We start from the raw sequence: 25,061 nt of genomic DNA on the forward strand, positions 1-25,061 counted from the left end.
TATGAGACGTGCCGGACCGTCTCTCAGATATCCCTTAGCCATGTCTATTGTAGAGTAAATATATAAATTTAAACACAAGAGATCATTTCCTTTAAGCCGCAGCGATATCATATTTCTTGCTAAATATAATCTGTATGTGTTCGTTATTAATGAATACAACCGAAAATCTCTAATTATAGAAACACTATGTGTGTAGAAGGGTAATCATACATAAGATCGAGCTAACAAGGTTCAGTGCTGCCATCTAGTTGAACTTACCATATATATCAATTCTTACAACCATTGCTGTTATTCGGGAATTATAATATTTGATTTGCTTTTTTCATTGTACCAAGAATTTCGTTCTTAAAACAACAAAAATGTTAAATAATACACTTAATTACTTGCGCTTTCGCTAGCAATTTGATAATCGGTAACTTTTAATGATTTTTAACATACTTGAAGGTGATTGGTTGGTTGTTTTAACAGCACAGTTCATTCTGCCAGTGTCGTGTAGAATGGAGGTGACGCGATTTTGACATTTTTCTAGATGCTTGCGTTCAAAACATGTTGGTGTTTACTTATACTTGAGGTTACATAGAACAATCACAGTAATACTGTCAGAGGCAACGCCTAATATACATAAATATTCTTTTTTTATGCTATGGCACACGCACTCGGGTCGCGGAATATTATGCCAATGTCAACGTTTTTATTTGCTGTACGATTTATATCTGGAGTACTGTGTGGAGGAAACACGGACATAAAGAATATATCTTCGTAATTATTATCCGGAAAAATATCTATTTTTCGTAGACATATTTAATTTCAGTCAAAATCTGTACTTTTCTTTATTTTACAAAAAAAAGTTGTCTTTTCCACAACTGTCACTTCACGTGACGGGTGACATTTTTTTTTTTTTATAAATAAGTTAATTAGAATCGATTTTTTTTAAAATCAATAAAGTAATAAAGATCAGCTGTTTATTTTTTGCTATACCACAAACGGTAGGGTTCATCTTATGAATCAGGGATATAATAGAAAAGAACACTTTAAAATACAGTTTTATTTTTTTAAAACTAACAAAATAACGTATACTTACTCAGGTTCACATAAATATTAAGGCAAGTCCCTTACAGTGAAAACTTATAAATTAATTTACATCTAACGTAGAAACGAAGAGTATTCTTAAAATTTATCAAACATAGAATTTATCGTATTTTATGTCATTTTAATAAAAAAATTCTAATAGGAAATTATATTTATCATCTACATCTAAAAATAAAATTTGTTTCAATACGTAAAATTTAAAGGATTCGTAGCGTCTAAGGGTCTCTACAACACACAAACTAGTATGATTGATTTTGAAAAATATCAGAACAAAAACGAATGGATTTTACAAAAAAAAAACCGTTAAATATCGAAAAATACATAAACACGCTTAGCACGAGTTCGCAACCTCACTACATACGGAGCGTTAATAGTTTTTAATTCATAAATCTACTCACTTTATACTATTAACGGATTACATGAGACGGGAAACGTTGCGTATGTAGTGTAATACAAACTTGTGTTAAGCAAACAGAGCTCGGAGGTAACAGCTATATTAAAGCCAATAACTACAGCTGTTGTCTGAACATGGCCGTTATTTCTTCGATGGTTTTGTTCTTCGTCTCCGGGACCTTGGCCGCGATGAAGATGATGAAGATGAACTGAAGCACGGCGAAGATGGCGAAGGTGTTGGACTTCAGAACGGACTGGAGGAAGAGCGGATATGTATACAGAACGCTTCATTCACCACCTCAGGCCATGACACGTTAGCGCAATTGTTAAAGTCACGGCAAGCAATGTGTCGGGTCACAGGTTCGAATCCCGCTCGTGATGAATATTTCTTATTATATAATTATTCTCCGTTATAATTAGGGATGTACTACTTTGTATAAATTTAAAAACAATCAGACACTTATATCCCGTATATTTACAGGCTCCTGAACAAACCTTAAGATACAACCTTACCATACGTCTCCATCATCAAACTTCACAGTTTCGTGTATTTCACTCCCAAATCTTCGTCCATAGTATTAAAGTAAATAAATCAAATAATGATGAACTAACTGATTCGAGAACCGACAAATTGCCTCCGTGATATATAACACAACAGTATCAGTCAAAGTTTGTCAATGGCTGCTATATAATATACAAGTTTAAGTTGAACTCACGGCCAGCGGCAAATAACTGAGGCCGACGATGAAGTTGGCCGTCCAGTTTACAGTGACGGCGACAGACGAAGCCGCGGGGCGAGACGACTGGTTGAACAGCTCTGGAACGAGCGGACATTAAACAGACGTTAAGATCTAAAGGGACTCGGTAAGTATTATAGTTATAATGTACACAAGATAAAGAGATATTGTTCAGTGATAATTTTGACAAAATTTAGTTATATTTATACAGAAAATGTTTACGCACTAAACGTATATAATGTTCTTATAGCTGTGGGTAGTTGGAGATTGACGGTGTGAATACTCAACTACCCACAGCGATAAGAGCAGACGAAATTAATTTGTAACATGATTAATGCAAAAACGAAACGTTGGTGATCCATACTATATTATAAGTTTATTTTATTGTTTCTGTGTAAAACTAACGCGGTCATCAGTATTAGTGCGAAAAAAATGCAGAATTAAATATATTATTTACAAACAATCATTCTACCAAAAAAGGACAATAATAAGTGTAAATTAAAAATTAAGACTGTTGATAAAATATGTCCAAGTTTTCTGTATTCCTTTCTGTGCCCTTACCCCAAGTGATATCACATTTTTAATCACAAAATTCGCTAAAAAATCTTATTTATGGTAGTATCAACTTATTAATGAACAATCGGACACGTCAGGTATGTACTGCGTTTCCTCTGAGTCGTGGTGAGCTGTAATACTGAATGTGGAACTCACCGGTCACGAGGAACCAGGGTATGGAGCCGGGACCCGCAGCGAACGTGACCACGAACAATATCACCAGCGCGATGCACAGATACGACACCCAGATGTGGGTAGTCTGGCGACAGAGGCGAGGTTGTTGTGAGTGAGACAGATGCCAAAGAAATTAATTTGCTGTATCCATTTTAATGAAATCTTCACAAAAGATAAATGAGCTGCATCGTATGGGAGTTGCGCGTTAGAGTTTATATACAAACATAAGGATATATATATACATATATATATATTGAGTGATCACTCCAAGGGTACAACTGACAAATTTATATATTTTATACGTATTTACATATAGACTGGCGACGCAGAGCCCCACAGTACACAGGAACATGCCAGAGAAGCCCGCCAGGAGTAAGGTCTTCCGACCCGCGATCTCCACCAGCATCAGGGACACCACGGTCATCACCACGTTCATAGCACCCATACCTTGATGGTTTACGGACATGTGTTACAGACTTTCTACTTGTAACAATTAAATTAATGATTATAATGATGAGCCTTTACCAGCAACTCCGCTTTGGCATTTTGGAATTACGTTATAAAAGAAACAGATGTGTTTAATATTATATACGTGAGCCAACCGTCAGCGCCATCTATCGCGTGTCGCGTTACTTCACACAATACACCTGTCATAAAGTGTCCCCGGGAAGACGGACTGAAGGATACATTATATACTATGTGTTATTATAATGTATCTCTCGTCTGTCAGTCATAATAATCTTATTGTTATTAAGATATTTTTAAACGGACTTCAAAAAACATTTCAATCTTTGAAAGATTTTTTTTTTTCGTAAAACGACTGAAATATTGATGATGTAATATATTGACAACAAAAAGACTTTTAATAGATTTAAATTAATCTACCTACAATGGCTGTTCAATATTTTTTTCTTACCCAGAGTGGCGTACTGGCTCTGAGTGGGACTCAGGTTGGCGGCTGTGAAGATTTCAGTGGAGAAAAATATAACGACGTTGATTCCAGAGAACTGTTGAGCCACCATCGCCACCACCGCCACCAGCAGCGGCCGGCGGAGGCTGCGGTCACGGAACAGCTCGCGGAGAGTCACCTTCTTGCTCACTTTGTTCTTCTCCGCTTCCTAGAACAGTACACAAGACGCGCCGATAGCGACTGGAGCCTTACACTATACTAGAACAGTTTTGGTGATTTTTTGAGAGAAATGAAGGTGTTATTAAAACAGCGAGTCGCTGGTTGGTGTTACTTGTCATGTGCGTGGTTTAAATTAATTTAAATTAATAATAACTATGTAACTATTATTTTAATCCGATATAAATTTCCTTAACTACCTCCGTAAAGATTCAAAATTTTAAACAACCTTCATAAAAGATACACAACCAAAACTGAACATATAAAACGTCTAAGTCTAGCATTTTAAAGTAATGGTTACTAAAAAGAATCATGTCTATATCGAAGAAAAACAAACCGGTATAATATTTATTAAATTTCACAACATTCACAGTCATTGTTAATTCTCATATTTGCGGCAAAACCCAAGGATGTTACATCACAAATAGTTACTCATGTTTCGCTTCATCGGAACAATGAGTAATTGTTACCGACAGAGTTTACTCACCTGACGCATTTCTTCCATCTCACCGTGAACGGCGACGTCACCTCTCAAGTAGTTGAGAGCTGGTTGAAAAGAGATACAACAGATATATATAATAAATCAACGGAAAAATTAAAAATATATATATAAAGTTAAGATTTAATATACCTCTTTGCGCCCTCAACTCCGCGCCCTTGTTAAGTAAAAGATATTTCGGTGATTCAGGGCACATTCTCAGCATGCAGCATTGAAGCACAGCCGGGATGAGAGGCACAGCCAGCAGCCAGGGCCAGCTATCGGTCCCCAGCACTGAGTTCAGACCCAGCACTTGAGACAACAGAATTGACATCGTGATCACCAACTGGTAGACTGTTCCGATCTGATGAAGAAGAGACGCCATATATAGAATGATCTGAAGTCTGAACTAAGGTACTGAATGAGATGAAGTACCAGAATAAGGACTGACACGACACACGATTAAATTCTTTACAATATTTAATTTTAATTATTAGCAAACAAATAATTTTACACTATATTTTCTTCAGCGTTTTGCTATTTGTTTAACTTAAAGTAATAAGACTTAATTTTTTAAGTATATCAATAATTTCATTACAAAAATATAACTCACCGATCCTCTGAGAGAGACCGGCGATATCTCTGAGAGATACATCGGAGCGAGGCCGGCGTTCAGGCCGTTGTTGACGCCGATCACCAGACTGTTGGACACGAGAACGTTTGAGGAATATACATTTACATACAAAATAAGATTTATCTGTGAGAATATGAAAAAGTACTTTACCGACATGTCAAAAATTATAGTAAGAAAAGTGCAATTAACTTCAGGACACGTACATGTGAGTTTGTCTCTCTGTTAATGTATTGAATATTTTAGTTGAAAACTATTTTAAGTATTAAACAAGTTTATCAAAAAATTTAATTGGTTCATGTGTCCTGGTCACAGAAATGATTCGGTTTTTGAAGTGACAGTAACGCAAATTGTTACTCAAATAACGCAAAAAATAACTCACGTGTGTGTTACTCACGTTTCGCGTGTTCCATGAGATAAAACATTAAGAAAATAAATATTCATACATTAATATACAACAAAACGGTTCTAATATTTTAAGATCTGATTATTTATGATTAACTCATACGATTTAATATACATATAATAAAATATTTCAACTCACCGTCCCAGTATCAGCATCTCCACTGAGGACGCCATCTTGGAAAACGCTTCCAGACCCACCGCGACAAAAACCAGGATGTTATTGAGCAGCAAACCGCCTTTTCTGCCGAATCTGTCAATAAATAACGCGAATAAAAGTCAATTAATAATTTTATTCTTCTCATTAATTGATAATGCTCTATAAAAGATATTTTACTAATATCAACGTGGTTATATTAAAGCCATATCCAAAAAATATACAGTACGTTCAGAATACTAACAGAGGCTCTATAAACACTTCAACATATATAGACATTATTGTGTGGGTTTACGTGTAACTTATATAATAATGTTGTTTATCGAAGTCATCAGCGAACTTATCACACAACTTAATAAAGTTCGTATTATTCTTATACTAAGAGAGGGTAGTCTCGTTTTGTTTCATAGTAGCCCTCACCTGTCCGCCACGAATCCGGTGATGGTGCCTCCTATCATGCCACCCACGCAGTATATCGAGACCACCACCGACCACACGGTGTTCACCTTGGGGTCGGTGACCTCCAAAGTAGAGTTGGACGTCGAAAGCACATCCTCGCTCAACCATTTCGTCATTACCTGCGACAAGATTTTGTAAGACAGTTTGACAATTACGACGATAGATGGCGCTGTGCACAATAAAGCAATTTATTTTAAATTATAGGGAAACCTACCGACAGATGGCGGTGTACATAAATTTATCTAAACATTATTGAAACGAAACAATAAAAATGGTAAATAGTTAATGAAAGATTAAATGTGTCCTTAAGAAATAAAATATTTCAGTTCTGTCAAACAGCCACCTCTGTTATAAATCAATAATGTCCACGTTTAATGCGATAATAAAAAAATATTATCTATAATTCTGAAGCTGTGAAGGAGTGAGCATTTGATTGTTAAAATAACTCACATATTGCGGCGTGTTCAAGACGCCCGTGTTGTATCCGTGTTGGAAGGCAGACCAACACGCCGACGACACAATCGCAAATATTAAACGCGAATTCATATTCTGAAAGAAAAATAAATTCTCTATAAATAAATATAATATATTAAAACTTACAGTAATTTTTGAATATACATATTTTTGTTTCTATACTATAAGGGAGTCTTAAATTAAAATGTCTATAAAATTTATGTGTACAGATAAAAAAAAAATTCATAATATTATATATTAGCTGTGCCACAATTAAACATTAAATATGTCGATTTTGTTTGACAATTAACAAATATGTATATGACTGAAAAAAGACAAACGGAACACGCGGTGCTTATAGAGATAGTGGCATCTTAAAACTTTAATAACTCTATATTAGATGAAGACGTTTCTATATATTATTAATAACTCTATTCAGTATATATTTTGCTTTGTATTATAACATTCTAGATCTCCTGCTGAATTGTCGAACAAATTTTCAACACACGGATCAATTATCGTTATTTCCATCCGTTATTTTAGTTATTTATATATAATATATTGTTGTTGTTGTTTGTTTAAAATATGACCTTCGTCTAAATATTTTTTATTATTCCTTTTACACTGACAGTAAAGGTCAACCATTACGACTCTTTAGTTATATTAAAATTTATATTAAAATAACACATTTCACTTTAACCCGTTTATTATATTATAATGTGTTACTTATTCTATTATTATAGATTAATAAAAAAAAAATTGACAGACGAATTGTAAATGAAACAAAAATATTTATTTTTTTCTAGTCTGACCTTTTTTGTATCGAATTTACCGAAGACATAAAGTAACAAACAGACAAAAATCTTATAATCTTACGATAGTTTGTTCAAGTACTTAAGACGAGTGCTTTAGTGCAGCTAGATTATATAGACAAGTCTCTCTTAAGATCTTTTATAAGTACTGCCAACAACGCCATCTACTGTCAAGTAGCTTTAACTTAGTCACTGTGTCGCTAAAAGTTTAGTTATAGTCTATTTTCATGGTCTGAAAAACGGATAAAACAATATTTTCTGAAATTAAAATCTAGATAAATTGATTTTTCATCCACGAATCCTTTTATTTACAAAATTTCATCAAAACCGTTGGAGCCGTATCCGAGATATAAACAACATGGCGTATTCGGGTCTCATTTAACTGTCAAGTTTATTTAATATGGAGTTCTTAAATCTATCAATCACTATTACATAATACAAGCTAAATATATATTAACACACATGATAGCATTGACGTAGTAATATAAAAAAAAACTGCAAACTATCTGTTTTTAGTTCGCGCATCACACCGATGGTAGGGGTATTAATACATAATCAATATTCCGACATATTTTTATTTTATTCGATTAATATAAATATGTATGGAAAACATTAAGGGCGACCTCAGAGTTCGAATAGCGGAATAATTTTATTATTTTTGTTTACAGAAAGGAAATTTAAAATATACATAATTTATATTAATTATCTGTGATTAACAATATTAATATTTACCTTTACAGCAATACAACGCATCACACGCTAAATATATATCAAAAATTATTTAAATATTATAGTGGAATTATTGACAGGTGAACACCAAAATACTTTCAAAACATTAAAAAAAAAATTGTTTTAAAGAGCCACAAAAACATTATCTGTGGAACTATTAATGTCCTATCGCGTTTTTAAACAATATAATTTTAAATTGATTTCATTACTGACTTCACAATCAGAGGATACTTAACAAAAATACAAAACCTCTCTCAAACGGGACACACACGATCATTGTGTACAATAATCTATACTTATGGGAAGGTTCATAATTAATTACTATTATTTGACAGCCAAAGTTCATTACTATGTTATCTTCAAAATATGGCGGCTATCGCTCGGTGCTATTAAAAAGGAAAGATAGCTGTTAAAAAGGAGGTTTTTAACGGATTAAATGTAATAGAAATATTAATTAAATCAATAATATAAACTGGCAAGTTTTGTTATTTCATAAAACAATATTGCTTTAATTATGTCTACACATCCGGTCTGCGATATTTAGAGCGGAACTTAATAAATTTAAATCAATCCAGATTTATGTAAAACAATTAATAAATATTTAATGTTATAATAAATTAATATTAGAATGTAAATGTGATGTCAGCATGAAACCTTCACGGTCGATTACTTTTTTAGTTCTCCAAGAAGTAAGTCATGTATGAGACCTCCATGGTCCGAGATTGTCTATCTTTAAACGGGTTATGCACAGTTATAACAACGGCTACGGATTCTTGGAAGGATAGCGTGCTCTCGTAACAAACTTTTCATTTGTTTGTATTGTCTTATAGTGCGTGATAAATAACAATTTTCAATAGACTGTATCTGACCTTAGCTCGACTCGATAAAAAAAATGAATTATTTATATATAAAATTCCTTAGTCATTCAGCCATGAAATAAAGTGTAATGAGTAATGACATAATTTTCAATTAAAAAAATAAATGAATGTACAGTTAGTACATATGTGTAGTAAAAGTAAAAAATATTTTCAAATTAAATATTTCAATATACATGCCGAAATTACAACCGGCTGAACAAATAAATGTGAAGATAAAAAAAAAATATTTACCGCCATAATAGAGATTCAGCTTTCAAATTCCAAATAACGTTCGAAAACTTCACTACACCGACTGTTTATTTGAACCCGACACTTCACTGAGGTTTTATGTCATTTTCTTTTTATTATTCCTACACGACTGTCTGCGACGTGTGCCAGTAAGTTATTCGAATTTCAAATGAAGCTTGTGCGACCAGTGACGTCACGGAAACCGGTTGAGGATGTTTTTTGTAAAGCACTCAGACTTCGTTACACGATAATGATCTTAAGCAACATTGCATAAGGTATAAAATTTATTAAATTATCAAAGGTTTACTTTGCTCAGTTTCCGGTAACTTGAGCATTTGCAGCGCTGTAGCGCTAGTATCACATTCGCTTTTTACAGCTAACCACATTGGGAAATTTCTTATATGAACGCATACAGGATAATTCCAGTAATTTCGTCATGCGGGGAATTATTAAATATTGTTTATTATCCTTAATTATTCATAATGTTCTTTGGTTACATTTAAGAAGCCTAGTATGTTAGTTAAGACAGAGTCTGTTAAATGCGGAAAAGAGATTTATATAACTTAAACTAATAAATTTAACTGAAAGAACACTCGAGATGAAGAAAAGCGTAAAAAAATACAAAATTATTTTAAATAATCTTTATCTTTGTAATAAAAAAGCGGTATTACGTTTTAACACTCGCATAATAATAATATAAAGCGCTCCAGCGCTGCATTGTAACGAGGGAGGTGTGTCGGGGGCCCGCCGCTGACGTCAGACGTACTAAAATAACATTCGTAAGTTGTACAAATACGAAAATTAACTTCATTGTTATGAAATAAAATGGTTCCTTAATATTTTGCCACACTTCTATTTATTTAACTATTAGTTTAGTACTTATGGTGTTTATTTTTCTTGTATGTAATGACATTTACTTAATGGGGGCTCTTACCACGAATTACTAAACATAATTTCCAGTTTACAGCTTAACTTTAAACTGTCGGTGTTTCGTTTTCCGATGCTAGCCCGTGCTAAACTCGTCTACGTCTATACAGTCTATATTATTTATACGTAATTCTTAACAACATTTTCTCTTGCTTTGTACATTTTGTGTCGCTTGTTATTTAAGGGCAAGCGCTTCATTAAGCGCAAGTTCTAACTTTATGGAATATTATTTTATGTTCAGGTGTAAAATATATATATATCTTGGAAGGAACCTGTACGCTTACTCCGAGTTTGAATCGTCACACTACAAACGGAGAGTAAACAGCTTTTCATTCATAAATCTTCTCAACTATAGTATTACGTAGGTTATTGAATGAAACAAGGACGCTGTGTATTTAGTGTGATGGAAAATGTGCTAAGACATACTGAAGACAGACGTGTCGATTCTGAAATAGAACAATAAATATATATTATAATATAATATATTATAATAGTTTAAAAATATTTCCCAACTCACCTTTATATTACAAGGCACTTTGTTATCAAGCTTTAAAGGGAATAACATTAATATTATATCCAAAGAGGTTTTACTCAATACGAGATCGGAAGAATATATATATTTTTTGTTTGCATTTTATTTCCTAATAATTCTAATTTAGAATATCAGCGTAACGTTATGAAAGGCGACGATAAGAAGGTCATTCTCACCGACAACAAGCCAAGGTTGAATATATATATAATCAGTCATTTACATTTTTTTACTATATCGATATTTGTACTTAGTATGAGTTAAACTACACACAGATAGTTTGGAGATTTTCATTAATGTATCTCCGCACATTATAGTACATTATATAATACTAGCTTCTGTTTTTAGTAAGAAGTATTACACGTCCTTCCTCACGGTTCAGTAGTTTTGATGTAACGGACAGATTAACTTTCGTATTTTAGTACGGCAATATACGTCAATCCACAATACTGTTGAAAAATGTAAGGAACCGCAAAATATTTTTATTAATAACTGGGCTCGAGACTCCGTCAGCGTGTAACTCCTCGTTTGTTATTAAGTTAATGTATTGCTAATATTGTTGAGATCACTTTCACGTGAGCCTTAAGTACCTATGGAACGAAGATACTTAAACTCAAAGCTTCCGGGTAAACTATGTTGAAAGTTGACCCGTCCGGCGCGTGACTTCTGGAACTGCTAACCCGGGAAAGAGCGACGTATAACTAACCACGCGAGAAGCAATCAACACCGAGATCTACTCCAGCAACATTAAATGTCTGCCCTTGTTATTTGTCATTGCACAACACACACGTAACTGGGAAGTAGGAAATGCGTTCATTCAAATTGGAATTGAAAATTATTTGGTATTATCCGAATTACGGGAATAAGGACGGTTAGTTTGTGGTTGTGGTGCTCTCAAAATTGGGAGTTACCCAGTTTATTATACGTATAGATTACAATAATTTTATATCCCACTGATGTTATATGATAGTTTGAGGATGTGTGGACGTCTGTTGGCATTCCACGTGAAATACACTGAACGGAATTTGATGAAACTTTTCGGTGATGTAGCTAAGACAATAGAATAAGATATCATCATCATCAGCCTATCGGAGCCCACTGCTGAGCAAAGGCATCTTCTCACATGGAGAAGGTTAGAGCAATAATCACCACGTTTGCTCAAGACGGGTTGGCGATTTCAATCTTATAATTTGAAACTATAAGTCCAGGTTTCCTCACGATGTCTTCCTTCACCGTCCGTCCGTGGTGTCTAAATACTCTTAGAAAGTACATATGACTCGGTAGAGATCACGTTGGTACTTGCCAGGTTCCGAACCCGCGCCCTCACGTGAGAGGCGGGTCTTTAACCTCCAGGCCACCACGACTTAGGTTATAAGATATCGGGGAATTTTGTTAAGTTCCCGCTGGAACGCTTCATAACGGTTGTATTGTATAAAGTAACGAAACACAGACGATAGATGGCGCTGACTGTTGGGGAACATATATATTAACTTTTAACACACTATACCTAACACTGTTCTCTTTATGCATATATCCGAAATAAGAACGGACGAAGTCACAGACAAAAACTAGAGAGATCACACTTTCACACGTCATTAATTAAATAATAAAATGGTTACATCATAGTTTTATAGAATTTTTTTATATAAAAAAATAACAAGTTCATTTGATATTATGTATTTAAAAACTCGTAATATTTGCATAAAATATTCTAGACACAGCAATTGTGACACCATCTGTCAAAAATTCGCGCGAATATACTATGCAGATAAAAAATAAGAGGATAATGAATTAATTTTGATAAATTTCTTTGAAGATGAAATAAAAAATAATTATTTTTTTTTCATATTATTTATTACGCAATATCTATATCTGTCAGGTTGTGCACGCTGCGGAGATGTTTCCTAAGATTAGAGTTGCTTGAATAATTCTGTAACAAACAGACAGACATACACAATAATTAATATTAGTATATGAGACTTCTCGTATTCAAACCTGTACGCTTAACACGTGTTTTCATTACACTACACACGAAGCGTTTATCGAATCATTCAGTAACCTACGCCAATACTATATATGAGAAGATTTATTGATTAAAAGCTGTAAACGCTCTGTTTGTAGTACGCCGTTGCGAGACACGTGGTAAGCATAATGCTTATCTATAACGAACGGATATAGTACATTAAGATTCCGCAGATCAAAAAAAAAATAATAATAATTTGTTTATTTGAGACAATTTACAGTCCATTTGTTAGTTATAAAAAACGAACTCTTACAACTATGTTAGTATAATAGATAATAATAATAAGACAAAAAAATTAACATAAGAAAGAAAAACAAGCCTTTAAAGCCTTCACTACGGCCTTCACTTAAAATGGCGCCTAACACAAACATTTAAATTTAATTATGTCATTAATTGATTTATTTTATTTCAAGAAGTGTAAAATGGAATGAACGAACGATATTTGAATGATGAATGAACGTTGAACGAACGGTTACCTTGTTACACACACCGCAGGTATACTCCGTGGAGTGTCTGACTCGAACATGCGAGCTGACAGCGGTCTCCGAATGAAATTTATCATCACACTGAGAGCGAGGAACCCTGGGAATATATATACATCATTTTGGTAAAGTGCTGACACTCTCACCCTGCCAGAACGACAAGAAAACTGGAATATTTTATGGAAATAAGAGGTTTTAAATATATATAAAACCTCTTATTTCCAAGTCGGTTCAATCAATCAATCATACATACGCGCCATCTCCCCCGTGCTTCAACGTGTCCTTATAATGTTTCTTCAAGCCCCTCTCAGTCTTGTAATATCTGTTGCACTCAACGCAGTAATGTTCTCTGGAACTGCTGTGCACGTTTTGATGGGACTTTAGATTCGATTTAGTCGTGAATTTACGACCGCAGTCACACACGAAAGGTTTAGAGCCAGTGTGTGATCTGAGAAGTGGAAACTTGTTTTATAAATGTAATTTTCAGCATAAAAAAAAATATTTTCATATTTTTACTTAAAGTTGCCTCAGTACTCGTTATTATACTATAATTAAAAATGGAAAGATTAACAAACATCAACATACCATTAATAAATTTTTTCATAATGCTTTTATCAATATCGGTCCAGCCGTAAATTTACCTCATATGCACCCGCAGACGTTGTTTTGTACCGAAAAGTCGTTTGCATTCGACACAAACGTATTTCTTAATATTCTTATGAACCCCTCTTATATGAACATCCAAGGAGTTTTTATTGCTATAATAAATAAATATTATAAAGATATGTAGAAATCGAGTATGAAATAAAACAGAATACAAATTTATTATATAATAATGTAATCAATTTTTTGCATTACATAAAAAAAAACTATCTCTGAATAACATTCATTGCCTTATTAGGCTAAAAAAAAAACTCACTTGAACACTTTCTTACAATACACGCACACAGATACACAAACGTCCCAACACTTGTGTCTGTGTGTGAGAGCGTGAGACCACTTTTTTATATGAACACCACATTTATTACAGACAAACACGCGGGAGTGTAGTAGTTTGTGTTGTGTCAATACCGTCTTTGATTTGAATCGTAATGTGCACACATCGCACATATTCGCGCCATTTGACTGTAAGAAAACTCAATTTGTACATATTACATATATGACAATGTGAGTGACAGCTGTCAAAAATGGCGGCAAAATGTAACTCATTTGCATCTAGCAGAAATTGAAATTTATAAGTTTATAATACATAACAGGTAAGAAAATATATTACTAAATTAACATATTTTTATTAATATTTATAAATAATTATAACTTCAATTCTTTTATCTATTTCTGACAATATTGTTTTGTTTGAAGTGTGTCGTATGAGCTGTTATGTCCTGACATACCTCTGAATGCTTCACGATGTGCTCTTCGAAGACATCTTCACTGATAAAGCCAAGACCACAGTCCTTGCATTTATAATTCCTTTCTGTATATTCCGGCGACCCCTTCTTCAATTCAATCTCCTCTCTCTGTTCATCCAATGATAGATGTTTCACTGTAAATTGCATTGACTGCTTGGGCCTCATCCTTCTAGGGATTTATTAAATTATTATAATTTTTGGCTTCGATAACGAATTATTATATGAATAGGAGTAGTAAAAAAAATTTTGCCAATAACTTCATATATATTCTTATAAAATAATTTATATACTAGTTTTTGCTTGAGACTTTTTCTACATGATTAAACAATAGGTATGTGGTCTCCAACTGTGGTCTATCAATGACATCATACACAAAGCAAGTGCTATCTCCTGATCCCAACGGAACTATATGGAATCCTAGGATAATTTAGTCTATGTCATTCTGATACACAAGCTTCATTATTAAAGTTTCATTAAAATAGATTTAGTAGTTTTTGTGTAATAGAAAAACAAACAAACAAACATACACACTCTCATACTTTCCCATTTACAATATTAATTGTATTAATTCTCTACATACAGCTTTAAATTATAAATTTTCTATAAAAGAAACAATGGTTACCTTTTTTTAATATTTTTGTCGGACTTGTTTTCACTATAGTAATCCTCATAAACCCCGTCCTGAAGGTAGACTTCATTGAAGGCGGGTACGTCAAATTCATTTGTATGTATCAAAGGATGATTACGTTTAATCTGTGAAATAAAAAAAATATTTATGCAGAAAAATAAATTGTCTATAATGCAACATTCAGCCATAAAACTCTTTGGTCAATTGTAGATTATAAATAAAAAAATATATTGTTCATTATACACCATAGATAATAGATACTATGTATAATTTTATATGATCCATGATAGTAACAATAGATTTAGACAAAAGTCAATATAGTAGTACCAGTATTAAATTAATCATAAGGAATTTTTAAGACATTTACCGATCCGATTTCTTCAGGATTATTGAGAATCCTCTGCGATTCTTGTACTAGATTTAAAAATGACGATATTTTTTTTAAAGTCGCTTCACACCACGAACATAGTGAATTGAGCTCTAAATTCTGTGTAAGGAAATTTTCATTAGTATGGATAATTAACAGTTTTTTACTAAAGCAAAATGTATATGAACGTATAAGTACTAAACGTAGCAGTAATAGCAATATTAATAAAACTCCTTCTTCAAATATTGGCTCTATAACATAAACTTTAATCTTAAAATTAAAAAAAAAAACAACCTTTAGCAAAGGTATTTGGGACAATATTTCGTCTTCACTAACGTCGTATTTGAACACTTGGGTCTGGCTTAAACATATATTACACGTATTTTCTTTCGTTAAACTCATCTTTGTTTCAAAATTAAATATTTAATTGTATTTTAAAGCAAATTCCAAGGCATTTGTCCACCATAAAACGGTTTGAGATCGAGTTGTTTGTAAACAAAATAATGACAGTTGATACTTCAAAACACAGATTATAAAAGTATTTTTATTTGATGCGTTCCACTTAATTTTTAATAAAGCCATATACATATATATATATATATATATATATATATTGATTATATAAATTGTAACAAAAAATAAGAGGAGCTGTATTGACTAAGAGGCGAGTTGGCGGCGGGCGAGGTGTGGAGTGGTGTGATGTATCGAGAAGGGGAGAGGTGTGGTGAGGAGAGGTGAGGAGAGGAGAGGAGAGGGGAGGAGAGATTATATAAAGAGCCTTTTTAGATGTAATTGTGCATTACTTTGTGAAATTGGAAATAAACCAGTGATTAACTAAGAAGTCGTACTGTTTTAATTATTTTCTTTGAAAAGTCAGTCGTGTTTTGTAATTAAAGTAATAAAATTATATATTTTATTATTTTTTACATTCATTTTGATATTAATCTCTATTTAGACGGTTGTTTTTTTTTAAAGTAAAATTAGCTCTGAATTAAACTTAAGCCAACTATATTCATCAAATATGTGACAGAATATGATTTTTATAAATCGAAAATTTTTTGGTGTTACGTTACAAGTACAGACTTTTCTGTTGCAAAAGGTAAATTTAAAAATATTTTTTTAATATCCTTAAATGCATAACTACATTAATGTGACACTTCGTTATAATTAAATTTTATCTGATTAAATATATACTATATTATTCGTGCAATTTTACGTGGACTTTGGAATTGTGTGTGGAAGTGTGTTATAGACGCGTTATTTAGGGGCCCCTTAAACTTACATCTGGGTCGCAAGTCCCAGGAGCTCCTCTCCCAGCAATAGACCCGGCACCCGCACGACGAATCCATGAATTGATGAGAAGTTTCGTCTCAATATAATATATATATATGTGAACCAGTAGCGACATCTATCGTGTGGCACATCACTTCATACACACACATGAGCTACATAGCTGTAGTTTCATTAAAATTGATCCAGTAATTTTTGCATAATCACCACGAATCTAAATATTCCCTAATAAAATATCAAAATATCTGTACATTAAATTAAAAAAATAAATTTTAATCAACGAATGTTACATTGTAAATAATTATGGTCAATTGCTCTCTATTGATTACGAAACTTTAAAAAGCACAACGTATTTTATTATTAAGCCAGACTTAATACAGAAATAAATAAAAGCACATATTTACCTAAATTTCGTTCAAACACGTTTTTTTTTTATTCAGTAGTTTTGAACCTCCGAAGTATAGGCGATTTAATGTTAAGAGAGAATTAATATTGAAACACCAAAAAGGTCCAGGATTTATTGAGCAAAACTATCATTTTTACTCTATATACAATAATGTTACTGTTCTTATCCTCTGTTTTTTCTTATCTTGAATGACGCCATCTTTAATTTTATTATTGTCAAAAATTTCAATTTTTTGTTGCAATATCAGAAAATGATACAAATAAAAAATATTTAAGATATATGTGTGTGTTATATTCCATATATATATATATACATGTGTGTAGTTAATAATATGCAATATTTGTGTGTTTGTGTGTGTCTCACCAGATACCAATGTACGTCATTATTGTCTTACACTATTATTATTAATAATATTGTTTGTATGTGTGTGTGTTTGTATCAATTTCTCTGTGTACATACACCCTTGCACAATTTATTATTGTCTTTATCATAGTGTGTGTGTGTCTACTGTGCCGCCCTGTGCTGCGTCCTCTCGTGAGTCTTCCTAGCCTGTAGCTGAGCGAACGCCGCCCCACAGTGTTCACAGCAGTACGGCCTCTCGCCAGTGTGAGTGCGGCGGTGGTTTGACAGCACGCGATTGGTCTGCAAATATTACTCGCGTCACTTCCTGTACATGTGTTTGTATATTGGCGGATGTGACGTCACTCACGTGGAAGCCGCGCTGGCAGATGTCGCAGATCTTGTTCTTGGGTTTCTCGCTCTTCTCGTGGACGAATTTAACGTGGGTGCGGATTGCGTAGCCGTTGATGAAGTACTAATATACATAGGACAAACATAATTGTGTCATAAATATAAGGAAATCCTACTCATCTATTATACAAGGACTGTCGAAAGCTGTATCACTATTTGGCTGACTAAAATCTGTACCGGCGAAACGCGTGCAAAATCTGTCTGTCTACACATTTAGTAATTACTATCATCTCATATCTGTAATTTCTTAAGTTATACATTATTCTTACGCTATAATAACTCACTATAGCACTTAGTACGAGTAATCATTAGCAACTATAACACTGACAGTTTAAACTTGATAATCGACTTTAAAAATTAAGGTTCCCTATCATGCTCGGCCGATGTAGGCCAAGATCCACCTGGCTGAGATCGGAACCTGGATAGCTGTGGTGGCGAGCTCCCGACAGGATCGCGTCCCTCAGAGATGAGAACAAGACGAGAGAGAGAGAGGGAGAGGGAGATTCTTTATATGAATATCTATATGAGTTTACATTTCTACAAATTATGTGAATTCGATTAAATTCTATATTTTATAAGTACTTCGTTCAATCTATCGTTGCTCACTTCCTGTATCTTCAATCACTCATTCGTCAATCATGGGTCAACCAGCCATCAATCAGGCGAGGTTTACCTTGTCACAGTCCCTGCAGTAGTGCGGCGAGTCCCGCCTGTGGACCTGCTTGTGGTGATTGTTCATGTACACTTTTCTGCTAAACGTCTTCCCGCAGTCCGGGCACGGCACCCTGGGGAGGGGGGGGGGTATGACGTCACTCAACACAGATTAACAATCAAACATGATCAAACAGCACAGGTTATATCGGAGAGATCATGTCACAGGCTATAGTATTAACAGGTCTGATGATGACGTCACAGACTATATGTCAAAACAGAAGTGCGGAAGTCACGACACCACGGCAGCAGCCGTGACGTCACGATTTAACTCGACTGCTACGTTCGTAGCTGTGACATCACATCATGTCAGCAGTGACGTCACCAACGCCGGTTCACTAAGTTACTTGGTGTTTTTAGGCGGTCGATGAGCGGCGGCTGTCCTCAGGTGTCTCCTGTACATCTGCTGGCTTGGGAATACTCGGTCGCACTCCACACAGTACGCTTGCTCCGGGGGCTCCGGCGGCGGGGGGCGGAGGTGACGACATCTGTCGGATAATAACATTATTAACAAACCCTAATGCCATCGAAATTATGTTTAAAGATACGCGAATGTTTTTAATGTAATATAAATGTGAACAAACAGTCAGCGCCATCTATCGTCAGTGTCACGTTACTTCACACAATACAACTGTCACGAAGTGTTCCCGGGAACTACACGGACTGAGGATACATTATATACTATGTTTTATTCATATATATATATTGGTAAAGTTTTATTTAACTCTATCCAGTAGTTAATTGTAACAAACATACACACATACATCATAACTTGTAAAATACCTGATATGCCTCTCAATGACAGACTTGCTATAGAACTTTTTATCACAATGATCACACACGAAGTATTTGTGGAAGTTCCGGTAATGTTTATTGAACTCCTGCAATTTCCTGAAACAAAAAATATGCAGGAGATTAGATCGATTAGTTAAGATGAGAATTAAACCACAGCGGGACTTTACCCTAAACCCTCGATATATGAAATTCCAGTTAATTTACAAATTCAGTTACTGTGTACCGACTAATAGTATTGACTAAATATAATAATCACCAGCATTTAATCCCGCATTCCTTGCAGGTGTAAACCTTGGTGTGCACTTCTGTTATGTGCTGTATGATCTCCTTCCTTGACCTGGAGATGACGTCACAGAGGTTGCATCTGTGCAGGTGTACTCTGTGCTCGTCCCAGTGCGCCATCATATCCCGGTCTGTGATCTGTGCACCACAGTCTGTGCATTCGAGATTTGGCTGGAATAAGTTGTGACATTAGCACATATAACGTCCTTTATAAGTAGTATTTTTTTTACGCCTACCCTATATTAAATCTTAACAGTTATACTTGTTTAAATTTATTTTAAATTAAATTTAAAAAAAAAACTTTGAATTAACCCAAGAGTAAATAAGTTAGTTAGTAAGTTATATTCTCTTACATAAAAACATTCGCAAACAAAAATTCTTTTATATGTATGTACAAATTATAATTACCCCAACTCTTTCAAGATCATTTCTCCTAACTTCGGCCAAATTACCAATATATTTACTACATGTCGCCAACATATTCTTGTAATGGACGCCGTTCCTCTTCTTGGGTAATGCAAAAACGTCATTGAGTTTGATCAAAAACGGCACAACCAGACTCTCCTTCTCATCATCGGTAAATCTAGTATCACTTATCTTGCACTTTCTCCTTACACTCCTGATTTTCTTCAACCCGATATCAATATTACCTATTCCGTTATAATTTAACGTATCATCTAATTCCTCCTTAACTATTGTCTCGTTGTAATCATTGCCCGAATCGTTTAATTCTATTTTTATTTTGCTATCGTTGTCATTCTCGGTACATGTCAGGTCATAATCTATATTTTTGCTTATGGACAATTGTGATAACGTTTTACCTGGTGTCTGAGGGAATAGAATATAATATTAAGATGAATTTTATGTCACCCTTTAAATATTATTATCGTTGTAAACAATTGAAAGTATGTATTTTGTAAGGTATTCAGTTAGATTAAACACAATTATACATAGTATAAAGATATGTCATACAAATGCCTTCCAAGAATTTATAATTTTCATACAATTCTATTAAACTATGCTTTTGAATATAACTCATATTTATATTTCTAATTAATGATTACTTTGGAGTAACTCTTCACAATATGACATGAAAGTGTCTATCGGCATTCCCAAATATATGCAAGATAAATAATTTGTTTAAAGGATTGAAAGATATATATATATATATCTATTAATTAGGAATTTAATATTACGTTTTGCAAATATATATATTAAGATTTAAAAATTTAATTCTTTATCATTTTAACAAGGGCTAAAATATATCTCAACACACCCAATTCAATAACATCTTAGAAAACATATCCTGAGCTCTCTGAAGCCTTTGCCGGAACATTCCAACTTTCTGTAACAGCGATCTGCACTCAAAACACATATAAACAGGGCCGGTTACATCCTATGAAGGGAAATAATTAACTGTTTGATGAAAAAACATAAATATATAAACATATAATAAAAATTAAACATTTTAAATGACTCTTTATATATGGGATTTCGAAATAAAATTATTAATTGTATATGGCTGAATAATTTAAAGATATTATGTTCCTTCGTCTTTATTTTCTGACATTATAATTAGGTATTTAGTCTTAATTTATATGAAATTATCTAAACAAATATTTATTATAGAAAAAAATTATTATATCCATTTAAGCTCAATATAAAACTTACACCAGAATAAAATTGTTGATTTCCCAACAAAATAAAATAGAGATCCATATTTTTTTTAATCGGTAGCAATGAACGATCCACACTCAAACATCCGTGACAAATTATATTATTCTTTTCCAATTTTATAGCAGCCATTATTATAAACTTAACATGTTATTTTTTAAAAAACAATTCAAGTTATGACTGTATTGATAATACAAACTTTGACTTTGATATCACTTGACATTACGTATTTTTAAAAATTGGTTTAGCTTCCAGTATCTGGAAAAATGTTTTAAAGTTTATCAAATTAAACGCTCTGAATACAAATAAAAATACTATACCGGTGATTAAAATAAGTAATTTATTATCTTATAATATTAAAGCTATAAAAATTCAAGCCACAAGAAGCAGATAATATCTAGCAACCGTGTAATTTTATATGTATTATTTTTAAATTATAAAAATATTTTGTATTTTATGTTTTAAAAGTAAAACAAAAATATCTATACCAATAAAATAACTTTTTTTGGGAACAAAAATGCCATAAAAAGAATCATGACAATATTACAAATTCCCGAAGCTTACAAACTAGTAAAGACCCGGCATCCTGCACCCTCACGGTAAATCCATGGAATGCTGAGAAGTTTCGTTTCAATGATGGATTTGTTTTAAAAGATAAATATTGTTGCTTAAAAACAATTTACCAATTACCTTTACACTTTAATACTCTGTTTTCCTTCTCTGAAGATAAGAATTAAGTAGTATTTACAGTTGTATGTCGTACAGGGTTTGAAAGTAATGGAAGTTCTAACCCCATTTGCGGTTAATCAATCCTATAATTCTTTTGCCCATTCCTGAATAAAGCGTAGTCTGAAATACGACACCTTTTTAACGATTATCTGATATAGAGTCACTACTTGTACCAATGTATGTACACTCAAGGTATTTCCTGATTACGAATCAATAAATAATGATGTCAAACTATTTATAAAAGCACTATAGCATGTAGCAAAGTTGTTTATTAAATATTGCGTCTTGGTAATGGCTTATACGTAAGTTTTTGTTTTCACAATGAAGGCGTCATGCCGTTTTCGTAATCAGCTTTTCTTCCTTCATTAGTCCGACTATTTATTATGGCTAACCATAAAATATCCTGGCTAACTTTATTTTATTTTAGAAACAAGGTTCTCCGCAGAATATTTAAATATACGAATATTTGTATTAATTAAAATCTCATCCATCAAGAAATACTTTTCTTACATACTTTCTTCACTATCTAAAAAGCTTTAATCATAAACTACATCAAAATACAAATAACACAATAATAATATTAAAAATGTATCTCTTTATTATTTATATTGTTACAATACTCAGCCTTATATCAATAGGTCTAATCTATCATTAATATAATGATTCAATATACATCTAAATTTCCTATCGACTTACGCTTTTATTTAAAAAAAATGGCGGGAACTGAAATGTCAATATTTTGACAGGTATTTCGTAATTCTTTTTTTCCAATCTTTTCTAAATATCAATAAGTTCGACGATGAAAAACATATTTAATAATAAAACTATTGAAAATAATGATTTAATTTTAAACTATCAGTTTATTATCTGCTTCAATCATGATGAATGTAAGTCTAATTTACAGTCATTTTCTTATATGTACAATTATTGTTATGGCATATTCATAACAGAGACATGGTCAATTAAATAAAATATAAAACCTCTTCTCTCAACACTCATTTGTGTTTTCATGAAAAAATAATATATCACAACAATATGCACTGCATTTTCAAACTATAGACAATAGTTGAGACCAAACATTTTATACTTAATTCATATTCTACTATGTACAATTACCGTATAGGAAACTCAATATGAGACGGGGGGCACCTGGGGCATCATATTGCTATAAATACATTGGTTCTCTGGTTTCATTTGCTGCATTGGCAAATGTGACATAACATTTGGCATCGGCTGAATTGCCGCCCCCTGATTGGGCTCCGGAGGTTTTTTATTTTTCTTTTCGCACTTCTTAAACTTAATACCTAGCTTGTTTAGTAATATTAGCCTGAGAGATTCCTTGCCACCTCTGTAATTCAGTTCGTGTTTGGCCGCTGTTAGTATTTTGCCTAAGGTAGGTACCTCTTTTCTCATACTGTAGCTGTTAACAATGCCTCGTAGCGCACACAGTTGGAAATAATCCAGTTGGACTTTAGTTTTCCGGACTCTCTTCTTCTTCGGGCCAGCCATTTTTGTGTGTGTCGCCTCAGCTCTGATACCTTCCCGTTTAATCCTCTTTATAGTGCTCTCAGACAGGCCGGTGGCCGCACAGGCCCTTTTAACTACATTTTCAACCGGGAACGCGTAACCTCTGTTCTGTTTTTCACTCTCAAAGAACTTGATAACTTTGTAAATTATTTCTCTAGCTTGTCCGTCGATGGCTTCTTTCTTTTTCTTCTCCATTCGCGGCTTCAGCAGATTCTCCGGTTCCGTCTCCACGTTTTGTGTGACGTTCTGTTGTTGTAACTGATTGTTTTGGTTCATATGACCTATGTGTGTGACTGGCACCTCGTGAACGTGACCGTCCATTTTGATGTTATGTGATATAGGAACTTCGTGGAGGTCAAGTTTAACGTTGTGCGAACCGTCGTGCATATCCATCTTTATGTTGTGAGGGACCGCCTCATGCATTAAATGAGAATCCATTTTTATATGAGAAACTTGGACATCGTGTAAATGGGGATCTAGTTTCACATTATGTACTATATTTACATCATGCAGGTGACTCTCCATAGCCCCATATGTTCTAAGTTATGATAACAACTAATACTACTATATAAGTGAATGTATTCAATATAATCCTTGTTTATATTTACGATTACAAAAATTAGCTTGGCAAGCAGTGTCCGCCATTATGAAATCTCGTTTAGTGTTGCCATTTATAAAAAAATAAATGTCAAAATTATCTTTAATCTAATCTATATGAGATTTTGATATAAAAAAAAAAACGAAACTGGAATCAAAATTTAGATCCAAGGTTTTCACCATACACCACCTAGTTATACTTAAATTGTCAAATGTTTTTCCGAGTTTTTGTAAATAATTCTGTAAATTTAATATAACGTTAATGATACAATTTAGTTGATGTTTTACCTGTGAAAATGATTTCATAAATTTTGCGGCAACTTCTATGCTCGTAACTGAATTGTCACAGCAAATTGAATTCAATATTCTAGACATCACAATTTTTAATTCAGCTCGTACCTTATATATAAGAATATTTCATTCTGTATTGTCTATTTAAACTATTAATTAAATATTTTAATATATATTAATACGAAACAAGTCTCATCATCTAAATATATTAAGATAATATGAAAAAAATATTGTAATTATTCCATTCCACGAACTCCATCGATATTTTTTTTCACATAATAATCAAAATTATTTTACAATTCTTTATTTAAAAATACATTAATTGACATTTTGATGGTGTAAA

The 25,061-nt window shown here is 33.2% G+C and overlaps 4 protein-coding genes across 9 annotated transcripts; all 4 read right to left on the reverse strand.

The window, feature by feature from the left end:
* Positions 1–1,517: 1,517 nt before the first annotated feature.
* On the reverse strand, positions 1,518–9,476 carry LOC116778364 (solute carrier family 2, facilitated glucose transporter member 1-like). Its single transcript, XM_061525942.1, has 12 exons — positions 9,305–9,476; positions 6,652–6,750; positions 6,163–6,320; positions 5,728–5,838; positions 5,166–5,253; positions 4,706–4,916; positions 4,562–4,620; positions 3,865–4,066; positions 3,259–3,395; positions 2,931–3,033; positions 2,199–2,299; positions 1,518–1,736 (listed from the first exon to the last, which is right to left on the reverse strand). Exons 1-12 carry the CDS (start codon positions 9,308–9,310, stop codon positions 1,599–1,601), a joined length of 1,413 nt encoding a protein of 470 aa, XP_061381926.1. The 5' UTR covers positions 9,311–9,476; the 3' UTR covers positions 1,518–1,598.
* Positions 9,477–12,514: 3,038 nt separating this feature from the next.
* LOC116778365 (zinc finger protein 846-like) lies at positions 12,515–17,089 on the reverse strand. Of its 5 annotated transcripts, none has more exons than XM_061525887.1 (9): positions 16,949–17,089; positions 15,667–15,786; positions 15,294–15,424; positions 14,654–14,840; positions 14,182–14,387; positions 13,904–14,020; positions 13,516–13,617; positions 13,257–13,362; positions 12,515–12,687 (listed from the first exon to the last, which is right to left on the reverse strand). In XM_061525887.1, exons 1-9 carry the CDS (start codon positions 17,072–17,074, stop codon positions 12,613–12,615), a joined length of 1,170 nt encoding a protein of 389 aa, XP_061381871.1. In that variant the 5' UTR covers positions 17,075–17,089; the 3' UTR covers positions 12,515–12,612. The 5 variants fall into 5 exon arrangements, with proteins under 5 accessions (XP_061381871.1, XP_061381870.1, XP_061381868.1 ...); XM_061525886.1 differs by having other exon boundaries at positions 13,516–13,620; XM_061525884.1 differs by having other exon boundaries at positions 12,523–12,687; positions 13,516–13,710.
* Positions 17,090–17,448: 359 nt separating this feature from the next.
* On the reverse strand, positions 17,449–21,777 carry LOC116778367 (zinc finger protein 667-like). Of its 2 annotated transcripts, none has more exons than XM_061525890.1 (9): positions 21,572–21,777; positions 21,177–21,245; positions 20,309–20,728; positions 19,875–20,071; positions 19,607–19,714; positions 19,171–19,311; positions 18,786–18,897; positions 18,072–18,176; positions 17,449–18,004 (listed from the first exon to the last, which is right to left on the reverse strand). In XM_061525890.1, exons 1-9 carry the CDS (start codon positions 21,704–21,706, stop codon positions 17,867–17,869), a joined length of 1,425 nt encoding a protein of 474 aa, XP_061381874.1. In that variant the 5' UTR covers positions 21,707–21,777; the 3' UTR covers positions 17,449–17,866. The 2 variants fall into 2 exon arrangements, with proteins under 2 accessions (XP_061381874.1, XP_061381873.1); XM_061525889.1 differs by having other exon boundaries at positions 21,177–21,296.
* A 1,101-nt stretch (positions 21,778–22,878) lies between these two features.
* On the reverse strand, positions 22,879–24,498 carry LOC116778368 (uncharacterized). Its single transcript, XM_061525769.1, has one exon. It carries the CDS (start codon positions 24,353–24,355, stop codon positions 23,432–23,434), a length of 924 nt encoding a protein of 307 aa, XP_061381753.1. The 5' UTR covers positions 24,356–24,498; the 3' UTR covers positions 22,879–23,431.
* Positions 24,499–25,061: the final 563 nt, after the last annotated feature.

The sequence above is a fragment of the Danaus plexippus genome, chromosome 31 (genome assembly GCF_018135715.1).
Source record: "Danaus plexippus chromosome 31, MEX_DaPlex, whole genome shotgun sequence".
NCBI lineage: Eukaryota > Metazoa > Arthropoda > Insecta > Lepidoptera > Nymphalidae > Danaus > Danaus plexippus.

Bases quoted from the DNA above. Each gene is read 5' to 3' on its own strand.
- LOC116778364 (XM_061525942.1), bottom strand. The intron at 5,254-5,727 runs GTGAGTTGAAAT...CGTGTCCAACAG, and splicing joins GAGATGCTGATACTGGGACG to TCTGGTGATCGGCGTCAACA. The intron at 2,300-2,930 runs GTGAGTTCCACA...CGCTCGTTCCAG, and splicing joins ACCCTGGTTCCTCGTGACCG to AGCTGTTCAACCAGTCGTCT.
- LOC116778365 (XM_061525884.1), bottom strand. From the start codon at position 17,074: ATGTCGCTACTGGTTCACATATATATATATTATATTGAGACGAAACTT. The intron at 14,388-14,653 runs GTATGTCAGGAC...GTTTTCTTACAG, and splicing joins ACATCGTGAAGCATTCAGAG to TCAAATGGCGCGAATATGTG. The intron at 13,363-13,515 runs GTATGTATGATT...ATATATTCCCAG, and splicing joins AAGCACGGGGGAGATGGCGC to GGTTCCTCGCTCTCAGTGTG.
- LOC116778367 (XM_061525889.1), bottom strand. From the start codon at position 21,706: ATGGCTGCTATAAAATTGGAAAAGAATAATATAATTTGTCACGGATGT. The intron at 20,729-21,176 runs GTGTGTTGAGAT...CTATTCCCTCAG, and splicing joins CTAAGATGTTATTGAATTGG to ACACCAGGTAAAACGTTATC. The intron at 19,715-19,874 runs GTGATTATTATA...TTTTTGTTTCAG, and splicing joins GAATGCGGGATTAAATGCTG to GAAATTGCAGGAGTTCAATA.
- LOC116778368 (XM_061525769.1), bottom strand. From the start codon at position 24,355: ATGGAGAGTCACCTGCATGATGTAAATATAGTACATAATGTGAAACTA.